Source organism: Symphodus melops, assembly GCF_947650265.1.
Source record: "Symphodus melops genome assembly, chromosome: 22".
Lineage (NCBI taxonomy): Eukaryota > Metazoa > Chordata > Actinopteri > Labriformes > Labridae > Symphodus > Symphodus melops.
In genome coordinates this window covers 16,334,479-16,351,805 of record NC_136712.1, presented here as the reverse complement: position 1 = coordinate 16,351,805, position 17,327 = coordinate 16,334,479, and the positions used below count along the sequence as shown (strand labels likewise).

The following is a 17,327-nucleotide window of genomic DNA, read 5'->3' as shown; positions in this document are numbered from 1 at the left end:
ATAAGCACACGTAAGAGTAGCAGCAGTATGTGGCACATCAATGTCCTACTTTAACGTCCTGTTTTTAGATCCAAGTCCCTCTATCTAGGCCAGGGTCCAAATGAGGCTCGATGGTTACTGTGGTGTTACATCCATCTGAGTGAGCTGTGGCTCAGTTGGTCGAGTCGGCCGTCCCTTAAGCAGAAGGTCAGGGGTTCAATCCCCAGCTCCTGCAGCCACATGTCTGATATGCATGAATAGGATAAATTACTTCTGAAGGTCACTTTATATAGAAACCTCCGACATCAGTGTGTGAAGGGCTGATATTGTTTTATCATGATGTACGTTATGGGAAAAGCCTTTTTACTGATCATACACATTAAGTGGATTGCTTAAAAAACAGCTCCACATGTTAATTGGCATCATCTTATTGTCTTGCAGGGACAGTCTCCTGCTGTGAGGTGAATGTGTGAGCGACCAGCTCAGGAGACCTTCTGGAGCAGCACTCCTGAAATTATCTAGAAATAGTCAGGAGTTCATGAGTGAAAACTGCTCCAGTCTGTTTTTACAGATGCGTCTGATTCCTGCTCGGCAATGAGGGGAAAAATTCAGTCATGCAGGGTTTGTCTCGTGCAAGGCAATGTAAGTGCTCACAGAGGCTGTCATGCTAACATTTCTCAACCAGCACTAAAAGCACATGTGGAACTGATGGGGATATCCTCGGCTTCCCTGGTATACGGTCATAAACCAAAGTAGTAGACAAAATGACAATATTGAACTGATGAGTCATTACATTTCATTCTGAGGAGGGAATGAATGTCTGGTTTGAATTCGCAGCAATCCATGAAATAGCTTCTGAAAACCTTTCACTCCAAACACAAATGTTAATCTCCTGGTGGCACCGCGGGAAAGATCAGGGATCACGAAGGTCACTGGGATTCATCCCATCTAAACCCTAAATGTATGAACTGAGCTTTTTTTGTCAGTCCTGTCGAGATTAGAAGAAGATGAAAGTGATGTCTGAGAAACTAATGCAGTAACACTTAACACAGAAAGGTCAATGAAGTGTGTACTGAGAGAGCCGTTTTGCAAATTTGAACTATCAAAAAAAGATAACGTAAACAAATGCATTTTTACAATTGAACAGATCAAAAGGAGTAAGTCAACGTTACAGTTCGATATTTGTCTCTATCTGGAGATTAGGGGATGTGTTCTGTCTCATGTTGAACCACAGACTGTTTTTATTTAGAGCTCCCCCTGCTGACCGGCTGCAGTACAGCTCTTAAAAATGAAAATGTACATCAGACTAATTTCTATTAAAACCCGGTATCTTTGTGAAAGACATTTTAGAAAAAAGTGTCTGTTTTAAATGTACCGCAGCTCCATTGCAGGCTCGCTCATCTGCCTGTATTTCTAACGCTCAGAATCCCACACTGACAGGTTAGAAAAAAAATGTTAGAGTCTAATCTGATTGGTCGGCCGACCTGCTCTCTCATAATTGGTCAGCCGTTTGGCTTTGTTCTCCGATATGCCACACCCCTTTTACTACTTTTATAGGGAGTGCTACAATCAGTCCGCTACAACGAGCCAATGGGCTTGGACCAGTGACATCATGGGTTTGTGATGTCACATGCCCATTTTCAACGAGGGGGGCTCGGGAACGAGCATCTCACACGGCTATTGCAACTGCTTTTATAAACACACTGAAGAGCAGATTTGAAACTAGAAAAAGCTGAAAGTGTGACCTTTAAAAAGTGAGAAAATGACCAAACACTGCCTTGAAATTTCAGTGTACGGCATGTCCTCTTTGAAGTAAGAAAAGAAAGACTTACTTCTTTTTGATAAGTAATCTACTTTCACATTTCATTAACTGTAACTGTGTCCTCATCCTGTCACATCTCGAAAACACGCTCATAAAGCCTTCAGGCTCGTGCATGTTCATGGACACAACACTCTGTTCCCGTGTCTCATACTGTCGCCTGAATCATCTCATCACCCCTCTGGACTGTCCCGACCCCCCAGCTCGGAAATCTGCTGCAGCCTTGAATCATCCCAGCATCAACTTTCATTCAAACCCCCGGGGGTGAGTATGATGAATCAGTTCACAGGAGATTCTGCGTCACGTTTCGCTGAATCCCCCATCCAGCTGTCACTCGTGTGAAAACAGCTCAGCTGAGGGCGAGGATAGAAGCTGCCTCAGCGCCAAGATACCCGCTGCCTCTGGTCCCGAGGTCTTTGTGAATGTGAGGAGCAGAATGGAAATATCAAGACCGTGACACGTTTCCTGTTTGTTCCTGAATGCCATCTGCTCTCCCACTACTCACTTCCTTCCTCGTGTGTGTGTGTTAAATGTGTGAACATGCGTGTGTGTCTCACCCAGGCGACTGCCGTTGCGTGGCATTGCCATGAAGGACCCAAGGGTACCGCCGATGACGCTGTGTGGTCGTCTGAGGGGCGGCTTCTTAAAGGAGCCGGTGTACTGGTGCAGGAAGGAGTGCATGCTGTGGGAGGTTGGGGGGCGGCCGTTCCTCATGAAGGGCTCTGAAACACAAAAGATAACGGCAGCTGTCATAATGTCACATGTTCATATCAACAGAGGCTCGAAAAACCCAAAGCAGCCACGAAAAGACATGCGGGGAAGAGAGCCGGACAGGTCAGACTTGAACCCTGAGTCGCCGCTTGGAGGACGACGTGTACATGGGACGCGTCCTAATGCTGCGTTCCAGTTGGACTGGGGAGTGGGAAACTCCGAGTTCCCAATCGGAAATGTCAACTGGAACGCCCCATGAAGTCGTATTTACTAGTCGGAAAGTCTGAGAAAATATCGTATCGTGACAGTTCTGCGAACATGTTGTCATCTTATTTTTGTGCAAAAACTATCACGTAGTGTGTTGGTATCGTCTCGTATTAGCTAACAAAACCAAGACACTCCTGAAGGCGTCCATGTTGCTTTTCCGACTTGCAACTGGAACACGCTCGACTCGGGTGTGACGTCATTCCCAGCCCCGAGGTAACTGGAAGGCGGCGTAACTGCTGGGCAAATCAGCGCCTCAGCGTTCCATCGTTTTCGTGGCTTCCAGGCTGATCTTCCTCCTGTAATCACGTACGCATTCACTACTTCCTCCCTACGGAGTTCACTGGAGAGAACTGTAAAGTGAACACATGAGCACGACAACAATCCAGTGTCCGACAGGAAGCGTGCAATCCGATGTTGCCTCATCTCGTCTTTGTCATAAAGGACGGTATAGATTGCATGGTTGGTGACCACTGGTAGCATCCTACTTTTCACCAATGCATTCTGGGATACCATGAGTACATTTCTCAGACGAGTATGGAGTAAGTGGGAGGTAAGAAGAGGCTCCTCTCATTGCTAACACACCATGCTTTTATGTCATTGTGTTAGCTTTAGCATCGCAAGGTTAATCCCATCGCTGGGAGACTGTGCTGTGTCTCCACACGTCTACCCCCAAAATTAACACCGTGCTGCCTTCAGGTGTTTGTCAGACATATGTGAAATGCAAGTTTAGCATGAACGATAATAATAAGGAGGTGACGTTGTCAGGCACAAGCAGCAGTCAGAGAGAAGATCCCAGAGGTCAGGGCAAACAGCTGAAGAAGGGAAAAGTAAATAGTTTTATTGCTGTAAAATTGATAGCCAAAGGGGAAATGATGTTAATCAATAAACTACACATGAGTCTCACAAGCCTCCATGAGAACTCAAATTTCCATTCCAGTTGGCAAGGAAACCCGGTAAGCAAACATTACAGGCCTGTGCGGTGCGCTCCCTGTGGGCAGAGCGACAGCCAGAGTTCAGCTGAACCCGAACAGAAAGGTCCTAAAGCTCCAGTCCGATGTGCATCAGGCAGAGCAGAAGTCTGTCACATCCATTCAGCGGGTTCATCTTTCTGCTTTCTTTAGTTCATCCGACCTCTTCAACCCCCATCACTGGGAGACTGTGCTGTGTCTCTACACGTCTACCCCCCCCCAAATTAACACCATGCTGCCTTCAGGTGTTTGTCAGACATATGTGAAATGCAAGTTGAGCATGAACAATAATAATAAGGAGGTGAAGTTGTCGGGACATGCAGAGATTTTCACGAGCGGTGTATAGAAACTTTCTCAGCGACTGACAACAAAGCTGTACACTCAGTGTACGGCAGCATCAGTGTTATCGGATCACTGAAAAGAGCCTCCTTCACAGCTGAACTCAACTCCACTTTATTTATAGTTGATCCAAAGTGCTGAAACGTGCAGATAAAAACATAAAACGCAGCATCAGAAGGAAACAGACTATTTGAGTCCAGTGTAACACCAGACGAACAGAGCGATGGATTTTGTTTTGCTTGATGTGCTTAATGTGTCCTTGTCTGAGACACTTGCTGCTGTTGGATATACCCGTGAATCCTCCGATGCACTTCATCCCGTCATGCTAACAGCTTTTATCCATGCACTGTACGCAGCCTGAGCATTTACAGGTCTGTTTCTCATGTGGCTCTTTTCCTTATTTTTAGTCTGTTTTTTAAACTTGTTTTTCTTATGTCCTTGTGTATTTGTATTGTTTTAACTCTTGCACACACTTTCCAATGTGTTTTTTTACTACAAAATGACAACAAACTAAACTTGAACCAGGTGAGAGACGGATGGTTGGAGGAAGAGAGTTCCATAGTTTTGGTCCTGCGATGGAGAAGGTTACACTCATCACTGCACTTTGTCCATGCTGTGGGTGTTGACTGAAGGTTTTGTGAACATGACCCGGCTGATCTGAAGACAGGAGCTCTGAGAGTTAAGCAGGGGCCTTAGTCAGAAGGATTCTAAAATCAATTTCTATATGTCCACAGGCTGCAGTCTTCGTTGCAGTGGCCGTGGGTTCGAATCCTACCTCGGCTCTTTGCTGCGTGTCACCCCTCGCTCTCTTCTCTCAATGCTTCCTGTCTCTCTTCACCTGCCTAATAGAAGAAACAAGGCCCAAAAAAATGTCCACAAAAAAATGGGAATTGGAAAGTCGCAATAAACAATGAGTGTGGGCGAGTTTTGATTGACACGTGTCAATCCAAATATAAGAAGCCACTCCCACAAAGTCCTGAGAAATGCTATAGAAATGCCAAATAAGCTGGTTTTTGTTTGTTTTTCTAACATAGTTATCTACTATAGTTGTGACTGTTTATTTCCCATCAGATTTCTGAAAGACATTGACGTGCTTGTCCGTGCTGTTGGTTCTGGCAGCCGAGAGCTTACTGAAGCCAACGCAGGCAGAACATTACGTAACAAAGAGATATCAAGAAAAGTGTGTTTGCCCGCCTGTGAATGCTTGTTCCTGATATATTACCTCCTCGCTTGCTAAGCTGCTATTTCAGTGTGTTTGAGTGTGTGTGTGTGTGTGTGTGTGTGTGTGTGTGTGTGTGTGTGAACAGTAGCTCACATGCTTTTTCTTCTGTTACATAAGTTAATAGAGCGCCGCACACTGTAAGTCCATTACAGCTCTCACTGACACACGCTGCTGCACTCTCTCTTCATCAGCTACAGTGTTTCATCATTTATGAACCCTTGACAGCCACCAAGAGACTGAGAGCTGTGTGTGTGTGTGTGTGTGTGTGTTTAAACGCCTGCTGACAGATATGAACAGGAAAAAAAAAAAGATACAAATCTGACCTTTCTGAATTTCCTTCCCCTCTGAGGGCTGTGACATTGATTCTTCACAAACATTTCAGTGATTTGTGAAGCTTGAATGTTACCTTTAGTCACAGCGTTTTCTATCGAGACCTCCAGGATCTGTTCAGCACAACAAATGTGTTTCTATTTTGCCGTTACTAACGTCTTACAGGTAGCTGCTAACTGTCGCTAATAACTCTTCGCACACCTTTGAATGCTGAATGAATTGCTCTCACTCCGCCTGCTGAAAGACGGCACAGCAGTATGAACAAACCTGAGCCTCCATGTTTTCATACAGAACACAGCTGAATAAGGACCTGAGGCCATTAACAACAACAACAACAACAACAACAACAACAAAAAACATTCCTCTGGTGGCGCTGACAACTTCATTTCAGAGTTCGCTCTCGCAGGCACGAGGTTAAGAGAGTTGGGTCTTCTGCTTCCCTCAGTAGTGACTGTAAGGTATTTCCAAATCACTTTGTATGCTCTGTTTCTGCTTTTTATTCACGTTGACCAAAAGTAGATAAATCAGAAAATCGTACCTTTGAAAAGACAAGCTGCTGACAAATATGAAGTAAAAAATCCTGCCCTTTCTTGATTTTCATTAGTCGGTTAAGGAGATGTGACATTGGGGGGGGGGGGGGGGGGGGCATCAACAAAGACTTATTGGACACAGATCTGACTAGTTATCTAGTTTCTGAAGGTTGATTTTAATGCTGTTGTTATGTAATCCAAAGACACTCGGCTTAAAGGTGTTGGGGTTTGTTTTTTTTTACCGTTGTCCTTGGTGCCGCCATCCTCCATGGTCATCTGCTCAGCCAGCTCGGACAAGGACTCGTCGATGGTCTGACTGGAGCGGAGTGTTAACGACAGGCGCTTCTTAATCCTCTTCATCTTTTCCATAGCGGGGCAGTGCAGGGCCTGAGGGGGGCGACACAAACAAGTCGACATTAATTCATGAGCGACGGGGAGACAAACGCACGCCGCGTTAACAAAGATTGTTTGATGTTGTTTTGGCGACGTGTGCGCCTGAGATTCCAGAGGCCTTCGTACACTCCAAAATATCTCAGCTCATGAATAACACAGAGCTGCTTTTAATCCCATATTCATCCATTCTGCAAATGCTTGAACAGCGTCTGAATAAAGCATGAAGGAGGTCTGAATAAAGGATGAGTCTGGAGTACAGCTGTTTTCACACACACACACACACACACACACACACACACACACACACACACACACTCTCAACCTTTACATACACAGATTAATGAGCCCTAATTGAAAGGGGACAGAGTCTCATCAGTTAGCAAACAAACTCTCACACACACACATCTGTACACACACACACACACACACACACACACACACACGGAGTGGTAGGCCCAGACGTGTGTGTTTGTGTTGACGCAGCAGCCGTCCAGGTCGCAGGAAACACCTTGCTCAACGTGCCTCAGGCCAATCTCTGCTCATTGTGTCGCTGTGTCGACGCCCCATGCAAGTGTGTGTGTGTGTGTGTGTGTGTGTGTGAGAGAGAGAGAGAGAGAGAGTGAAGTGCACATTGGGTCAGTGGAGGAAATGTTGTAAGGAAGCAGGAGCAGAAAGGCCCCGCCCATCCGGTCCTACCCTCAGCACAAAACAAACGCACCCCTGTCGTCACCGTCTCTCTTTTTTCTTTCCTCTCTCTTGCTTTTTTCCTGTCCCTTTTGCTCTCTCTCAAGGTCGTTAGCCCGCCACATCCTCATAGGACACCATCTGCCTGTCGTCCCCACCCCCCACACACCACACACACACAAACTCACACACACACCTACACACACACCATCAGCAATTTGTCATTGGTGATGCTGCGCGGCAAGAGTCGCTTCATCAATCAGTGTCAGGGCGGCTGACTGCGATCTCACACCAACAGAACCTGTTCAACACACACACACACACACTAACATAACAGAACCTGTTCAACACACACACACACACTAACATAACAGAACCTGTTCAACACACACACACACACACTAACATAACAGAACCTGTTCAACACACACACACACTAACAAAACACACTAACAAAACACACACACACACACACACACACACACACACACACACACACACACACACCAAACAGGCGACCAGACAGGGAAATTATTCATCAAAAGGTTTTAACTCATGAAACCTTCATCGCTCTGCAGACATATCGTTTCTTATCCGGAGAGTTCAGAGCCTCACAGGAGCACTCAGCAGCCCGTCGACACTGAACAACAGAAAGTCTGTGTGCTGTCAGATTTACAAAGGTTTGAGATCGTGGTTTCAATAACATCGTATTTATTCTTCCTGATAGATGCCTTGGCTGGATGAAGACATACATGTGATCCCTTTGAGCAGACCATGCTGCTTTATGGAAATTCCGACCCCAAAGGCTATTTGAGGCGGCGACGCAAAAAAAAAAAAAAAAAGCATAATGAGTAACCCTTTTAACTCGGAGTACGCCGCAGTTTCCAAATCCAAGAATTAATCAGCGTGGCCAACATTTATGGAAGCATGCACGGAGAGGTTATAATCAATGGAAACGATGACGTGATAGGAGGAACTGGAACTAGCCGCTGATTTGACCTTCTGTTGACTCTAGGACAAAAAAAAAAAAGTAGGCCAGCTTTAACACGAGTGGTGCGGCGTGAAAATGCTCCTCTGTTATCGTAACAACAGATGACCGCCGGCGTACGCACACACGGCTGTGCGGCGCGTTCTGGAACTTTTTGGGCAAGACGCCGTCGTCGGCACTCGTTCTTTGCCGTCTGTGTGGCGTGTCAGGGCCTTGACGACAAACTCCCCTGGAGTCTCAACGTCTGTCTGCCTTTCCAAACGACATAAATCAGGTTACAGATGGTGATGAAGCATCCTGAGGTTTGAAGCTGATGTAATTATAAGAGCTGGAGAACAGACGCCATGATTCTCCTCCTTTCTTCCTCCTGGCTTCTAATTTCTTGCTTCTCGTGGCGCTTTACACTTTACACGCTCCACACTTCTGAAAACTTGCTGCTGGAATTTGAAGTGCGAGCCGAATGTGCGAACACACCAGCTTACAATTTTCACTCCAACTTCACTTGGGAGGATTTTTTTTCCTCCTCTTGTGTGTGAAGGGAAGTCTGGGTGAACGCAGGAGGAGGACATGCTGATGAAGTCAGGTCACTGAGATAATTCAGAAAATATTGCACATGTTGCTCCTTTAATTAAACGTTGATTTGGAGGGGATTTCTGCATGTTTGGGACCGTACATGAAATGTTTAGCTGTTCTGAAAAGTCTGTTTGTTGCATTGTCCGTTAGCGTGCGTGTCATTAGCCCACTGTGAAGGGGAAGTGTGTCATGCTGACCCTGTGGGCCAAATCCACATCCACAGATCTGATGACTCCACATTGAACTCACACACACACACACACACACACACACACACACACACACACACACACACACACACACACACACACACACACACACACACACACACACACACACACACACACACACACACACACACACACACACACACACACACACACACACACACACACGAGACCAGTAATGGGTAAAAAGATTTAAAAAAAGAAAAGATTCCAGCTAATGAGGCTGAAAATCCCGCTCGTAAAAATGCAAAAATAAAATGACCGCATTAGAGAAACACTCGCACAAACACGCGCAGACATTCTCTCCTTACACACACACCAACACACACACGCTCTCACACACACTCAGCAACACACACTCACTGGATGTGAGATAAGCGCTCTTTGTGTCCTTTGTAGAGGAGTGTAACAGAGCCGGGTTTTATCTCTGCAGCAAACCAAAACAAAGGACTCATGTGATGCAAGTGTGTGTGTGTGTGTGTGTGTATGTGTGTGTGTGTGTGTGTGTGTGTGTGTGTGTGTGTGTGTGTGTGTGTGTGTGTGTGTGTGTGTGTGTGTGTGTGTGTGTGTGTGTGTGTGTGTGTGTGTGTGTGTGTGTGTGTGTGTGTGCGCGCGCTGGGATTGAGAGTACAGCATCTGGCACATATGACTGATGTGTGTGTGTGTGTGTGTGTGTGTGTGTGTGTGTGTGTGTGTGTGTGTGTGTGTGTGTGTGTGTGTGTGTGTGTGTGTGTGGGATTGGGAATCAAACATTAAGAGCAGAACAAGCAGTCTGCCAAAGATGGAGAGACACAGGGGGTTGTCTCTCCCCCCCCCCCCCGGCTGTCTTTCTCTTTTTTTTCATCATCAGCATCTCCAGAAATTCTCTTACACACACATTTTTGACCCACATTCCTGACATCCCCCATTCCTCTGCCACCTCATAGATGCCTCCCAAGTGCATGATGGGTAGTCTCGAGGAGGAGGCTTCAAAAGGCGAGGAAGGGGACGAGAGCGCCTAATTACAAACAAACACCTTCTTTCTTCCTTCCTGCCTTGTTTCCGACTTTTATTTCTCCACCTCTTTCCCGACACTCCACAGTCGGAGTAAGGAGACGACATGGAAACACATTCAGTGTGAGACATGTGGGTGAAAGTTTGAATGTGAGGAGGAAGACTGTGATAAAAAGAAAAGGAATATAGGAGAGAGTTTTATTTGGACGGTCGGAGCCATAATGGAGTCTTTGTGTTTGGTTAAGAGCCATGAAATCAGCAGAGAGAGAGAGAGAGAGAGAGAGAGAGAGAGAGAGAGAGAGAGAGAGAGAGAGAGAGAGAGAGAGAGAGAGAGAGAGAGAGCAAGAGAGGGAGAGAGGGAGAGAGAGAGAGAGACAGAGAGAGACAGAGAGAGAGAGAGGGAGGGAGAGGGAGGGAGAGAGAGAGAGAGAGAGAGAGAGAGAGAGAGAGAGAGAGAGGGAGGGAGGGAGAGAGAGAGAGAGAGAGAGAGAGAGAGGAGGGAGAGGAAGGGAGAGAGAGGGGGAGAGAGAGAGAGAGAGGGAGGGAGAGAGAGACAGAGCAAGAGAGGGAGAGAGAGCGAGTGAGAGAGAGAGAGGGAGAGAGAGAGAGAGCAAGAGAGGGAGAGAGAGAGAGAGACAGAGAGAGACAGAGAGAGGAGAGAGGGAGGGAGAGAGAGAGGAGGGAGAGGAAGGGAGAGAGAGGGAGAGAGAGAGAGAGCAAGAGAGGGAGAGAGAGAGAGAGACAGAGAGAGACAGAGAGAGAGAGAGGGAGGGAGAGAGAGAGGAGGGAGAGGAAGGGAGAGAGAGGGAGAGAGAGAGAGAGAGAGAGAGAGAGGAGGGAGAGAGAGACAGAGAGAACGAGCGAGAGAGAGAGAGAGAGAGAGAGAGAGAGAGAGAGAGAGCGAGTGAGAGAGATAGAGATAGAGAGATTTGTTGGTGGTATTACTCCTCATGACGTTTAGTTTTGGTGCCTGATTTGAGTGTTTCTTAGACTTTGGGGAGTTAAATGAATTCACACTGTAGCTGACCGATCAACACTGAGTGTTCCCCTGAAGCCAGTCGATCATAAAGGGCATGTTGCCCTCTGTTATTATAATCAAATGTATCTTTTCATCAGTAAATTCATCCTCCCTCTGTTTTGGCTTTAGCTTAGTGATGCCTAAGACTCTGTGTCGTTAGCAGAGAGCGTTAGCAGCAGCGTCTTTTTCCCCCCCGAACGCTCCACTTCTTTTGTGCGCTTTTCTCGCTCAAGTTGAAAAATGTTCAGAAAGCTGCTGTTGGCGCCACCTGTGCCGTTTCTTTCTCTTTTTTGAAAGATAGGAAATTCCCAGTATTTTTCTCTCCAACAGTTCTTCCGCACAAGGCGTCAACTGAATAAATCACAACAGTATTATTGCCTTAATCCAACTTTCCTATCAAGCTTTGTTCTGGGTTTATATAAGCATGTAGCATGAGTCATTAAAAGCTTTTAATATACATTTAAAAGATACTCGTTCCCAAAGGAGCCAAAGCTAAAATGAGTGCTTTGTTTTTGATTCTCTTTCATAAAAGTTTCTAAAAAGCAGAAGATTAAGGGCTGAAGAGCCGCCAACACTTCTGTCTGCTGTTCTTTGAACCGAGGCTCAAAATAGAGCCGCTCATGAGAATCACAACCACTTTGAAAAAAAGATGGAATCATCACTTTTCCTTCAGGAGAGAGCCGGGACAGAACAAGGGCCTGAAGGGAAAATGAGCCACATCTATGGAGCTTATGTTTTATTTGCGGTTCACTCTTTAATTGTTATCGTGTCATCTCACCTTGTGGCGTTTGCGAAGGATCAGATGGGTTTTTTATTTTTAGGCCTGGCCTCATTTCTTGTCAGGGGAAAATAAAGGATCAAAGCAGACGGATGTAAAATTTGGATATTATTACAGTGTTGTTGACGGTCCGGTCCAACAACTCGCCGACACACCCGAACAGAACAAACACAGTCTGCACAGGTGTAGCCACACAGTGACTCTCTTCCTCATTTGCGGAGCCACACGTGGAAATAACCCTCTGAACTGCTTATGGCGGCGCTCGACTTTTAGCCAAATCACATTTTCAATGAGAAAACAACTTTAGTGAGATAAAGTGAGAGAAACGACCATGAAGGTGAACCCTCAGGCGCCGTCTGGAGCGTCCTCTGAGTTCGCTCAGCACGCGGCGAGAGAGCTGCAGGTGAAACACGTTCGCCCTTAATTCAGTGACATTATCAGTGTGCTGTGGTTTTTTTCTTCTTTCACTTCCATATTTCCTGTCATCATCCCATTTCCTGTCGTGCACTTTCATTCGTCTTCTCCCGGATGACACTTTGAACACCTTCTAGAAACCTTTCAAAATAAAAGAAAGACGCACGACATGCAACTGTAGATTTCAAAGTAAAAATGGTTTTACTTTGAAAAGAAGTGCCTTGCACCTCTGCAGAGGTAGAGCAGGTCTTCTAATCAGATCATTACCCAAAGCCAGAGAGTTGGTTTGTTAATCCCTCGCTCCTGCAGACTACCCCCCCCCCCCTCCCTTAACCTTAACTTGCACCTGTCGGGATATCCTTCCTGCATGTGTGTAAATGAGATTAGTGAAACCCTGATGGGCAGATTAGCTCAACCTCTGCCATCAGTGTGTGGATGTGCGTTCGCTGTCCGGGCCGGCTGTGGCTCAGTTGGTCGAGTTGCCGTCTCTCGACCGGAAGGTCAAAGGGTTCGATCCCCAGCCTCTGCGAGCGACATGTCCGATGTGTCCTTGGGCAAGGCACTTAACCCCCCGAGTTGCTGCCCCTGCGGTGAATGAACGTGTGTGCATGTCCCTGCGGTCGACCGGCCAATGTGACGTGTAGTTTAAAGCACTTTTAGAAGACTTGAATACCAGTATAAGGGCGGTCCATGTAGTTAGCAGTCACAGTGTTATCACACACACTCCGTCTCCATCTAGAGTCACACTGAACCCACCTTAAAGCAGCACACACCTCAGACAGGCTGTGACATGTTCAGACTAGCTTTACATGACAGAGCAGTCGTATTAATCAGTTTAGTTCATAAAGACCAAAATGATGTCTTAACTGAGCAGACGCTGGTTACAGGCTGCAATGAATATTTATACAAGCTGATGGATCGAAAAAGTAAATGTTCATCACCCACTTGGAGGGTTTATCAGATAGGGCATGCAAGAGTTTCCCACAAAGACGGCGTTTAGCAGACAGGACGAGAAACAGGAAGTGTTGGGAAAGGAGAGCCGGGGGGGGGGGGGGGACTGGACTGAACCCAGGGGCCAAAGCCTCTGCACATGGGGCTTGCCACACAACCATAAAACGACTAGCTCCCCCCCCCCCCCGCAAACTCTTCTTAAAGTCACAAATGTAAGGTTGACTTGAACAGATCACTGGTGCGTTCAAACAGTATCACATTTCAGCATAACTCAAACTAAGTTCTGGAGATTGACTTCCCTTCATACACAAAGCTGACTTGTGACACGTAAACTCAAACAAAGCAGGAATACTGTGTCACTTCTCGAAATACAACACGAATGCCGGATTCGATGCAGAGTGAATGTGAAGACTTTCTGGATAGTAAAACTGAACGTTATCGGACACAGCTGCATGCATCGGTGTACCTGTAGCAGGATCATTTGTTTAACTTTCTCGTGATGTTGTTCACTTTCAGTCAACGGACTCAATAAAAAAGAAACAACCAATGAAATGACTGCCCTGAAAAGTGCTGCTCGTGTGAAGACGAACAAAGAGACTGTTGAAGACCAAAGATCTCCATTGTTGTGCAGGAACGTTTAAAAACACATCAGTTAGCCGCACAGCTGTGCCGAGCGACGTGTTCCTTCGTTGCAATAGACACTGGAACCGTTTGTTCATTTTGATTTCATTCAACATACTCCGTCCTGTTTGCTTGAAACACTCGGTAACGTACCTCGAGTGTTTTCACCCATGAAATGTGAAATCAGAATAATGCAATAAGTCAACTTTTTTTTGTACTTCATAGAGCTTATCAGTGGGAAAACAAACACCTTTAGTAGATCGACTAGTTTATAATCCACATTTGCACACCTATATTGCACTTATATTGCAGCTTGGGCTGTGCTAAAAAAGAATAATCGAAATGGCAAGGTATCATTATGTGCACCTTGCAAATACGTACTGATGCAGATGTTGCAGAGTCGACGTGGCTGCACAGCTGTGATGACAGTTTTGACCTATGGTAGAGGTTCACAACAACACCGCCTATAACTCTGAGACTCAAATATTTGAATGTATTTCTGGGATCTCTAAGGGGGGTGAATTCAAGTGTTGTAAGTTGCAGGATCTGTATGCATGTGATGTAATTCTGGATAAAGAGCTGCTGTAGTGAACTCTGTGTAGGACAAAAATCATGATATGCATATGAATCGTATCGTGGCCTCTGTATCGTGATGCATATCGCATCGTGGGGGGTTCTAGGAAATACCCCGCCCTATTTGCAGCCACTACAGTCCAGTTTGCAGCTGCTGACTGAAGCTACTGCTTCATTCATTACTTTCGTTTCTTTTCATTTCTGACTAAGACTGAAAAATATGAATTAAAAAAGAGCCCAAGTTCAAAAACACTGGAATTTCCCTTTAAAAGGTTGTTTGACTCATCAGCTCCACTGTTTGCCAAACCTCCTCTGCAGCATTCACATTATCTAATAAATTGGCTTTACATGCTGTTTCTTTGAAGATTATGTAACCACACGATTGTCAGGTGTCTTTATGCATCCCTCATTGACTGTTTTCTCCCACGCTCGCGACCCGGCCAGCTGCCCACATGCACACCACACGGTGGAAACCGCAGTTTTTAGGGTTTTATTTTCTGCTCAGCCGAAAGAGCTCGAAGGCGAAATGTGAACTCACACACAGGTGCTCACTTTTCTGTCATTTGCTAAGGTCTGGTTTTAGGATCACAGGTGGGTATGATGTGTGCACAGCCTCAGGCTTCCTGACACTACTGTGATCATATAGAGATCACACACATGCAGACAGGGAGTTCCCCTCACTTAGCCAGTGTACGTTACAATCATAGCACCCTTTGTCTGTCCAACATGATGCACACAGCTACAAAGACTTCAAAGACCTGGAGCACCAAAGGAAAGTAAGGATCCCTTATTTTAAATCCATTCTCAACTTTTAACAGTGGGAACACAAATAAATGGGAGGAAACAAGCAGACTGAGTCGACTTCACAGGAGAGACGAGGAGGTGACTCCTTTGAGCCAGCAGGGCGATGATGTGTTTGAGAATTCCACCTTTTTATTGGGGTTTCCACCATCAAAAGTTGGGAATGGTACCAAAATAAGGAATCCGTACCATCCTACATTTTTGGTATACCTCTGTTGGGGTGCTAAAGCCCCGTTTCCACCAAGCAGTCCGGTTTGGTTCAGTACAGTTTGGTACTGTAGACTCTGATCTTGCTTGTGTCTCTACAACCAATCATGGCCTTATTTGACGAGATGGAGATAGCCACGATAGCAGTCCAATACAACAAAGAGGAAGGGGACACAGTAAAGAAAAGGACCCTTTAAGGGCTGGATCGGTACCCTTGGCATCCCAATAGAAGGGTGCTAAAAAAGTAGTACGGTACAGATCCCTTATTTTGGTACCATTCCCGACCGAACTGACCCGGATCGCTTGGTGGAAACGGGGCTTAAGGGAACCAATGCGACCCTTAAGAGTCCGTTGCTTACTGTGCCCTTGAATGTTGAACTTAATTAATAGCGGGCTCCATTGTGTTGAGCTGCTATGATGTCACTCTATCACAGAGCTGACGCGTCTATCTCCACCTGTCACTTACCAAAGAAGGGTATGTTTGGCTGTAGAAACACAGGAGATTTAGGGTTTACCGTTCTGGACTGTAGCAAACCGGACTGAACCAAACCGGACTGCTTGGTGGAAAAGGAGAAAAATAAGCTCTACATGGATTTCAGAGTTCGACTGTTTGACAAGTGAAACCAAAAAGCCAAAGATTCACGTTGAAACTATCTCTGGCTTCTCAGCACCGCCATCAGCCTTCAAGCCCCCATTTCAGCAGAGTCTGATCCCCTCCGAGTAAAGTCACAAGCATGTGTTTGTGCAGCGATGAGGACACACACACAAACAGCGCATCAGTGCTGCTGCCCGGTGCGGTGGGTGCTCTCCACTGAAAGACCCTTTGTTTTTCTCCAGAGAAACTAAAAAAGAAGCTTCAGCATGACTGACCCAGAGGGCTGAGCTGAAATAACCCCGTGTGTGTCAGGAAGAACACAAAAGGTTACGAAGTTTATATTAGCAGGAAGTTACTGACTGAAATGGATGGAAATTGCTGCTGGGTGATAAATAGATGTAAGTAAGAAGAAAACCAGAGAGAAGTGTTTGGTAAGTGTCTTAAGACAGAAATGAGACTTTAAAGTTTGACTCCAGATTCCACAAGTTCATTCACGTTACCGAGTTTAGCGTGTTGTTCAATAGCAGGCTGTTGGAATCATGCTGGTAAGAAAACAAATGGTAAATGGACTTGAGCACTTTTCTGGTCACACCTACAGATTCACAAACTGGGAGCCGAGGCTGCTACGTAAAGTGACCGTCAGGAATAACTAATCCCAATCATACACATTAAAACACTGCAGACAAAGCAGCTGGAGCGACACAGGGTTAAGTGTCTTGCCCAAGGACACATCGGACATGTAGCTGCAGGAGCTGGGGATCGAACCCCAGACCTTTCAGTTGAGAGACGACTGACCACCAGGCTATAGCACATGGCTAATTAAGGCGGTGAATATTCATGGGTTAACTGGAGGACTACAACACTAAGACTACAAATGAAATGGAAATGTTGAGTCTTAACGTCATCGCTAACATGTCCTCGTCCATATTCTCGCAACAGCACCTTTGATTTGTGTCCATGCTTTTTCTCACATTGAAACATTTAGAGCTCAGAGGAAAATAAGCAGATATATGAGGAATGGATCTTTAATACAGAGGGAGAGAGCTCTGCAAGCTCCTACAATGTTAAGTTAGGTGAAAGTGCAAAACAATCACTGAGTGTTTCCTTTAATGCACATAGTCACAAGGCGATCTGATATCATGGAGAAGTAGTGTATGAGGCCAACCATCCGCCCAGGACAGACATAAACACAAACACGACGCAGAAGGAGAAGAAGAATGAGAAGCTCTCAGGGTTTTAATGAGGGTGAGGGAAAAAAAGGAAGATAAAGATTTGAAGAGAGGAAGGGCGGGCTCAAGGGAAACGGTATTTTTAGTTAGAAAGACTGCAGTTTGTCCCGACTGAAT

General features: G+C 45.8%; 1 protein-coding gene across 1 annotated transcript in view; it reads right to left on the bottom strand.

The window, feature by feature from the left end:
- cdk17 (cyclin dependent kinase 17) overlaps window positions 1–17,327 on the bottom strand; it is a 58,215-nt gene that overhangs the window by 16,254 nt on the left and 24,634 nt on the right. The window contains exons 2-3 of the mRNA XM_079335590.1: window positions 6,408–6,552; window positions 2,356–2,520 (exon numbers count right to left, since the gene is read on the bottom strand). Coding sequence (XP_079191716.1) covers window positions 2,356–2,520; window positions 6,408–6,552 — 310 coding nt within the window. The remainder of the gene's footprint in view (window positions 1–2,355; window positions 2,521–6,407; window positions 6,553–17,327) is intronic.